Source organism: Globicephala melas, chromosome 3 (genome assembly GCF_963455315.2).
Source record: "Globicephala melas chromosome 3, mGloMel1.2, whole genome shotgun sequence".
NCBI lineage: Eukaryota > Metazoa > Chordata > Mammalia > Artiodactyla > Delphinidae > Globicephala > Globicephala melas.
Window position 1 is genome coordinate 159,651,406 of NC_083316.1, and position 8,070 is coordinate 159,659,475.

General features: G+C 60.0%; 1 protein-coding gene across 1 annotated transcript; it reads right to left on the reverse strand.

Moving 5' to 3' along the window:
• Positions 1-125: 125 nt before the first annotated feature.
• JUND (JunD proto-oncogene, AP-1 transcription factor subunit) lies at positions 126-1,950 on the reverse strand. The gene has a single exon (XM_030880115.3). It carries the CDS (start codon positions 1,825-1,827, stop codon positions 790-792), a length of 1,038 nt encoding a protein of 345 aa, XP_030735975.1. The 5' UTR covers positions 1,828-1,950; the 3' UTR covers positions 126-789.
• Positions 1,951-8,070: the final 6,120 nt, after the last annotated feature.

The following is an 8,070-nucleotide window of genomic DNA, read 5'->3' on the forward strand; positions in this document are numbered from 1 at the left end:
CTCCCTCCTCCTCTGAGCAGGGGCGGAGGGAGGAGGCGAAGGAGGCAGGAGGGGACGGGGACCGGGCCAGGCCCCGCCCACCCCGTCAGGCCCCGGCAGGAGAAGAAGGAGGCGAAGAGCCGAGCTGGCGTAACGAGACTTTACTGAAAACAGAACACCGGGCGAACCAAGGATTACAAACAGGAATGTGGACTCGTAGCAAAACGGAACAAAAAAACAGAAGAAAAACGGCGGGACGAGGGGGCGCCGGAGGAATGGAAGGGGAAGGGAAGCGAGAGCGAGGAAAGGGAAGGAGGGAGTTTTTTTTTTCTTCTTCCCATTTCTTTAAAAAACCCACACAAGAAAACACACACACACACAACCAACGTTTGTTCCCGAGTAGAAACATAAATAGGGCAGAATCGAACACTCTGTTCTTCTCTCTTCCAAAGTCAAAAAAAAAGTAAAAGAAGAGAAAACGCAGGGCTTGAGCCTGCGCCCCCTCGGAGCCTCCTTCGGCGGCGGTGTGTACAAAGGGGCGGCCAGAACGCGCGGGTTTGTGCAACACTGGGTGGCCGCGCGCCCGGGACAGAGGCAGCGCGAGGGCGGGGGAGGTGGGGGTCATGCGCTCGCCCCCCGGCAGCAGGGGGTCCAGCTTGTCAAGTCTGAGGCGCCCTCTCCGACTCCTGGCACCCTCAAGGGGGGGATCCCGGGGCCGCGCCCTCTGCGAGTCCGGGGCGCCCACGCCCCCCCCAACCACGCGAGCCCGCCTCTCTGGGAGGAGGCCGCGCATGCGCCCCGCGCGCGAGCTCAGTACGCGGGCACCTGGTGCTGGGGCAGCAGCTGGCAGCCGCTGTTGACGTGGCTGAGGACCTTCTGCTTGAGCTGCGCCACCTGCTCGCGCAGCAGGCTCGCCGTGGACGCCAGCTCCGTGTTCTGACTCTTGAGCGTCTTCACTTTCTCCTCGAGGCGCGAGATGCGCTCCAGCTTGCGCTTGCGGCACTTGGAGGCAGCGATGCGGTTGCGCAGCCGCTTGCGCTCCGCCTTAATGCGCTCCTGCGTGTCCATGTCGATGGGCGACAGCGGCGGGCTCTCGCCGAAGCTCGGCACGTCGGGCACCGTCTGCGGCTCATCCTTGAGCGCGGCCAGGCGCGGAGGCCCCAGCGCGCCTGGGGGTGGCGGCGGCGGGAAGGGCACGGGCTCCGCGGCGAAGGCGACCGTCGCAGCACCCCCCGCACCCCCGGTACCGCCCGCGTAGCTGCTCAGGTTCGCGTAGACGGGCGCCTCGGGCGTGGCCGCTGCCGGGGCCAGCTCGCTGGGAGGCGCGGCGCCCGCAGCCATGCCAGAGGGTCCCCCGGCGGCGGCGGCAGCGGAGGCCGCGCCCGCGCCCAGCTGGTTTTGCTTGTGTAAGTCCTCTAGGGCTTTGACGAAGCCCTCGGCGAACTCCTGCTCCTCGCTGGCCGCCACCTTGGGGTAGAGGAACTGCGTGCTTGTCGGCGTGGTGGTGACCAGCCCGTTGGACTGGATGATAAGGCGCTCGAGCTCAGGCGAAGCGAGCTTGAGCAGCCCCAGGTCGGGCGAGGCAAGCAAACCGTCTTGGGGCGCCGCGCCAGGGGCGCCGTCGGTGCGCAGAGGGGCCGGGGGCGGCGCGGCCGCGGGCTTGAGCGCTGCCGCCACCTGCTCGCTCAAGCTCAGCGTCAGCGCGTCCTTCTTCATCATGCTGCCGGCCGCCGCCGTCGGGGGCGCCCCGGGAAACAGACGACCCGGGGACGCGAAGCTGCCGTCACTACCACTGCCGCCGCCGCCCAGGCCGCTCAGCGCCTCATCGCCGTAGAAGGGTGTTTCCATCCTCCGCCTCCCCCGCCGCGCCGGCCCGGGGGGGAGGAGTGGCCGCGGCCGCCCGGGGGGCCCGCGCCCCCCCGTCCGCTCGGCCCTGCTCCCGCCGCGGCCGCTGCGCCCGGCCCTCCGCTGGCGGCGGCTCCTGAGCCGCGCGTCCCGCGCGCCCCCTTATAGCCTCGGCCGGGCGCGATGAGCTCACTGTCCCTGCTCGCCATTGGGCACGAGTGACGTTGCTCATTTGCATGGCGGGGCGGGGCCAAGTCACCAACGCCCCCCTCAACCCCCACCGACTGCCGTTGTCCGGGTGACGCGCGGTAAACGGCACAACAGCGCGTTGCCTTATGGGTTGACGTCATGGGGGCAAGCAGAGCGCCCGGCCCGGTCACTCCGCCCCAGGAGTGCTGTGTACGGCCAATGCCCCCAGTGCCGCCTCCCGCCAAGGCACGTTCCGGGTGGCGTGATGGGCCCGGCCACCCGGCGCCCGCCCGCCCCGAGGCCCGGCCCCGCCCCGCGTCCGCGAGTGGGGCCCCGGCCGGGCGGGGGCGGTGCCGACCTCCGGAGCCCGGAGGGGGATGGGGCTCCGGATGGATAAATAACTCCCTGTCGCCTCCCGCTCCACTGTGCCGACTGTACCTTCCTTAGCGCACCTCTATCTAGGCTTTGTGCGGGCCTGAGGGAGCTGTGCCGGGTGGCTCGCCGGGGGCGTGCGTCAGGTCTGTCTCCACGTCACCGCCACCCCCACCCCAGTCCCCGGTGGTGTGTTTGCCCCAGGAAGACGGGGGAGGGCAGAGGAGGTTTCAGCCAGAAGTTGCTGGAAATGCTTTGATCCTGCTATTCTTCACTGGGTGGGGTCTAAAGCGCGGGAGTCCGACTTCCTGACTTTACAGACGGGAAATTAAGGCTCTGCGAGGTGGAGTGACCTGCCCTCGGGGCCAGAGCTGTGACCAGGCCTGAACTCTTATCCATCTGGTAGAACCCGGGCGTCCGTGCCCCTGGGCAGCCGCCTACGTTGTATCTCTGCTTCTGCCAGGGCCTCCTGTGGGTACCCCGGTGACTCCCGGACTGGGTTGTTAAGGCAGGAATCCAAGCTGGTAATTATTACCTGTTTATTACTACTATCATGACTGTCAGGTCAGGCTTAATGGGCCTCCATAAAGGCTGGCTGGCGATGGGATCTGAGGGAGGTGAGAGGGGCCCTTCCCCACACTCCCAAGAGATCCTGGGGACATTTGGATCCGACCTACAGCCCCTGCACAGAACCCCTCCATGGCTCTCACCACACTCGGGATGACGCTCAATCCATAAGCAGTTGGTGGAGGCCCCATACGCTCCTTTGCTCTTTCGGGTGACCCCCTCTAACCTTTCACCCTCAACCTCTCTGAGCTTTGTCTTCCCAACTCATTGCTGCCTCATCGATAGGTGCTATGCCCTCAGCCTGGTGCTCCCTTCCTCCCCCCACCATGCTTACACTTGTCCTCAGAGAGGCCCCTCCCACTCACCTTGTTTCTGTTATATTCTCAGAACCATCCAGAATGATGGGACGGACCATAAGGCCCAGGAGGGCAGGGACCTTGTCTATCTTGAGCCTGCTGGATCCCCAGCTTCCTGCATAGGGCCTAGCATCCAACAGCCAGTGTTAAAGGAGAACACAGGCTGGTGGGGTGGCTGTGGCAGTTTCTGGCCTCAGTTTGTCTGACTGGCCTATGGACATGAGCACCCTTTCTTCTATTTCCCTTCCTCACCTGGCCTTGCCCCTAACTGGGCTGTGGAGCAAGAAGGCCATGAGGGAGGTTGTCATCACAAGCAAGAAGCCTGGCCTGGCTGGCAGAGGGTTGGGGGTATGGGTTTGTGTCTACATACACACAAATGTCTGTTTGTGCCCACATGTGCCTGTGTGTGTTCATGCGTGGGTCAGTGTACCCAGATGTGTTCACACATGGGAGTGGGTGTCTGTGCCCGTGTGGATCCGTGCACATGGATCTATGTACCCGTGTGTGTGTATAGGTGTATGTGTCTGTGTTTCCAGGAATGTGGGTCTCTGTGCCCTCCAGACCTGTCCTCTTGGGTACCAGCCTGAGCAAAGGGACCCCTAAATGGAGTGGATGCAGCCCCCAGCCTGTAACCAGCCCTGCCCTAGGACCCTTCTCTGGGCCTGTGCAGTGGGGCTAGACTGAAGGAGATGGGATCATGCTTCTCCCCAAGGCAGGAGGGTGAGTGGGCGGCCTAGGGAGGCTCCACCCTGACCTTGGGCCTTGACTTTGATAGGTAGGGATGGTCTGGTAAGCTGTGGGCAGGGCCAGCTTGAGCTGAGCGGTCACCCAACAGACAGGCTTTGGGAAATGGAGGCACAGGAAGGCCAAGGCATGTTACATCTCTGAGTGTGTTTACTGCTTATGAAAATGGAGCAAATAATCCACCTACTTCATGGAGTATTGTGACTTTTATTGGAAGTATTTGAACAAATAGTAAGGGCTCAATAAATGTTCTCTATAATTGTTTTACTTTATTATCATTTGGCCAAACTTAACTGCAGTTCTTTGGAATACCCTCAGCCTGGAGTGCCCTTCTTTAGCCTCCTGGCAAACTCCTACTCATCCTTCAAAAACCACCTCCAGTATTCCCTCCTCCAAGAAGTCTTCCTTAACCATGCCTCCAGGGACTCCCCTAAACCCTTCCATCTGACTGAGCCCTGTCCACTCTGTGTTTCTGATTCTCTCTGCCCCAGGAGGGTCCTTGGAGCTAGGTGGGGAAGACCTGTCTTGGCCTCTAAGTGTGGGGAGTTGCCCTTGGCAGCCTCTGCCATCCCTACTCTCCAATATCGACCCCCCTCAGGCTCCTCTGCTGTGCACTTGCTGTTCCCTGTGACCCAGTACCCTTCCCCATCCTCTCATTCCTCCCTCTGGGACACTCCAGCCCTGCTCCTCCATTTGGACCAGCGCTGACCCCATAGAGCTGGGGGATAGCTGTGTCCAGCTTTAGTCCTCCCAGACTGGGGACTTCTCAGGCAGGTCAAGGGGGGGGCCTGAAATCCATCAACAGTCCCATGCAGTGAACTAGGGAAAACTCCCATTCATTCATTCATTCCACATACAATGATTGAGCACCTACTGTGAACCTAGTGATGGGGACTCACATGGGTGACACAAACACCGGCAACCTCTCAGACACACAGTGTGAAGGAGGGACCTGACAAGCACAGCTTCAAGGAAAATAAATGGTACTTCCTTCACGGAGGATGAACGGGGTAGTGTTTTACTTTTTTTTTTTTTTTTTTTGCGGTATGCAGGCCTCTCACTGTTGTGGCCTCTCCCGTTGTGGACCACAGGCTCTGGACGCACAGGCTCAGCGGCCATGGCTCACGGGCCCAGCCGCTCCGCGGCATGTGGGATCTTCCCGGAGCGGGGCACGAACCCGTGTCCCCTGCATCGGCAGGCGGACTCTCAACCACTGCACCACCAGGGAAGCCCAAGGGGTAGTGTTTTAGAGTGTGGTACTCTGGGAGGGTCACCCCAGGAGGTGATGTTGAATACAGGAGGAGCTGGAGCAAATCATGAGATAATTCATTTGAGGGCAGTGTCCCAGCGAGAACAGCAAGTGCAAAAGCCCTGGGGTAGAACCTGCTGGCCACACCGATGGAGAGTAGAGAAGCAAGTGAGGCTGGATTCACTGAGCCAAGGGGAGCCAGAGCGAGAGAAGGCAGGCAAGGGGGGCAGTGGAGGTACCTCCCCTGAAACCTAGGTGGTATTTGTCTCAAGGGCAGCAGAAGTGGCAGATAGGATTGAGGGACCAGAGGGTAACAGGGCTAGGTCGGGACTCTTTATTTTCGACTTTACTCTCCCTGCAGCTTCTTAAGTCTTGGGACATTATCTCACTTCCCAGAGCAGCGTCCAGAGAGGGTGCGCGACCTGCCCTGGGTCACACAGCCAAGGCCTCAGCCCCATTCCCACCCCAGCCTTCCAAATGGAGGCTGAACGTAACGCCCCCTCGCCGGCGTTCAAATCTCCGCAGCTCTGCCCTCTCCCCAGCGCGAAGAGATTTGCTTTCTTGTTTAAAGCAACCTGCAATTCGATTTAATGTTTAGTCTTTATTTGAAGCTCCAGAGACCTAAAATCTACTTAATAAAACGGAAAGCCCCAAAGAAAAAGAGCTAAGCAGGAAGCCGAAGGGAGTGAAGCGGAGGGGGTCCTGGGGCAGAGGCTCTTGCCAAGGATGGTCCCGGCGTGCTCAGATCACCGCGGGGTTGGATGGGGCTTCTGCGGACAGTCCCCCGGCGCTTAGGACCCAAGGGCTGGTGGGGGTGGAACTTGCGGAGACCGTCCCCGGGTGGCAGAACCCCGCGGGTGGGCCGGGGGAAGGGCGCCGGGCTCGGGCTGGGGGCGCTTCTGGCCCCGGCGCATTCCTGAGGATCGGGTTACTGGCGCAGGCGGCGGCCCCTCCCCTCCTATCCCGCCTCCGCCCTCGCCTGGAGCAGGAACCGCCCTCCTCCCTCGTCCAGCGCAGGTGTTCGTCAGGCCTCTGGGAGAGGACTCAGCCCCTGCCCTCTGGCTCTTTCCAGTCTCACGAGACCATTTTACAGACGAGGAAGCTGATGCGCCGGCAGCCACCTTCAGCACCAGATGGACACCGGGCAGAGCCTGCTTTATGACCGGTGGCCCTGTTGACTCTTTCCCGAGGTTGTGGTGTCCCGAGGCTCCCGCAGGCTCAGAAGAGTCACTAGGTCCAATACTTGATTGATTGAATGAGTCCAGAAGGGCTGTGGGACAAGAAAATAATGTCTTATGCTATCCTGACCTCCACCCCCCAGGACAGGCAGGACTCCTGCACTCATCCAGTGCACATTTTGTGTACACTTGCTGTATACCCAGACCCAGGTTAGGTCTTTTCACAGGCCGACGTTGGGGAACCAGAAGATTTGGGGGTCAGAGGGCGGTGAGCTCGATTTCACAAGACCAGCTTCAGAAGTTGATTTGGTTTTGTTTTTTGCTTTTGGTCAAGTGCAAGCACCCTCATTCATCCATTCTACCACCCTCTACTGAACACCTGCTGTATGCCCAGGCCTGTGTGCTGGGGGAGGGTTTGGGGCCATCTCTCATCACCTCTGAGCTGACCAAACTCTCACACGGGATGGGAAACCACCACCATAACATAGAAGCCCGCTTTAGGTCAATGTCACAATTTTTTCCTTTAAGTCGACCCCTTTTCTGTTTCTACTTCAGTAAATAAATTTCAAGAGGGAAGCTTCGAGTCACCACCAGGAATGGAAAACCAGTTTCTCTTGCCATAAATAGAAAGAAACCGAAAAACGATGAAATGAGAGCAAAACTCAGGCATTCACTCCTCAGGGACACTCTGGGCCAGTCCTGGACCCCGAATGTTCCAGTATCCAGAAAGCATTAAAAGCAGGGAAGCCCCAAACCAACAAGAGTGGGGCATGTGCGTCCACAGGGCAGGAGGAGCCACAGGGACCCACCCAGCATTCCTGTCCCCAAGGGAAGGACCCCAGCACGCAGTAGGAGCTCAATAATGTGCCCAGCCTTGGTGATGAGCACCTATGACGTGGGGTTTGCCTGCAGCAGCCGGAATCCTCCCAAGGCCCTGAGAGGTACCGACCTGTCTGGGGGAACAGGTGGAGGCTGCAGTGGCAGGCAGAGGCCTCTCTGAGGAGGCTTCAGGTTGGTTAAGTGGAAGCTCCCATTTCTGCCTCAAGACCCTGGGGTTGTCCCCACCCACAGTCCTGTGGACCCCTGAGGTCGCTCCCAAGCTGCCTGGGATTGGGGAGGGTGTGTGTGTGAATCAATGGACACATTAATAAATAATTAAATGAATAAGTGGATGAGTGAGTGAAGTAATGAGCAGATGCTTCCGTGCTGCCAAGATGGGAAACTCACTCTCGACGTTGTTCCTTTAAAACCCCACAGCAGCACCGTGAAGAGTGACACCTGTCCCCATTTTTCACATGAACAAACTGAGGCTCTGAGCAAGGCATGGGTCCAATCTTTGGAGGGAAGACTGGAATCCAGGTGAATCTCTACAGGTAGACAAGGCTCAGGGAGTTGGGCTGATGCAGAGAGAAGACGGGGCTGGACCTCGGGCCTGCGGGGGGCGGGGCGGGGGAGGACCTTGTGGGCCGGCAGCTGGTCGGCAGCCCTACAGATCAGGCTCCTGTAGGGGAGTAGATCGAATGGGGGTGAAGCAAGCGGCCGAGGGAGCAGGGAGGAGGCGGCGGGGGCCCCCAGGGTGGGGAGGAGCAGG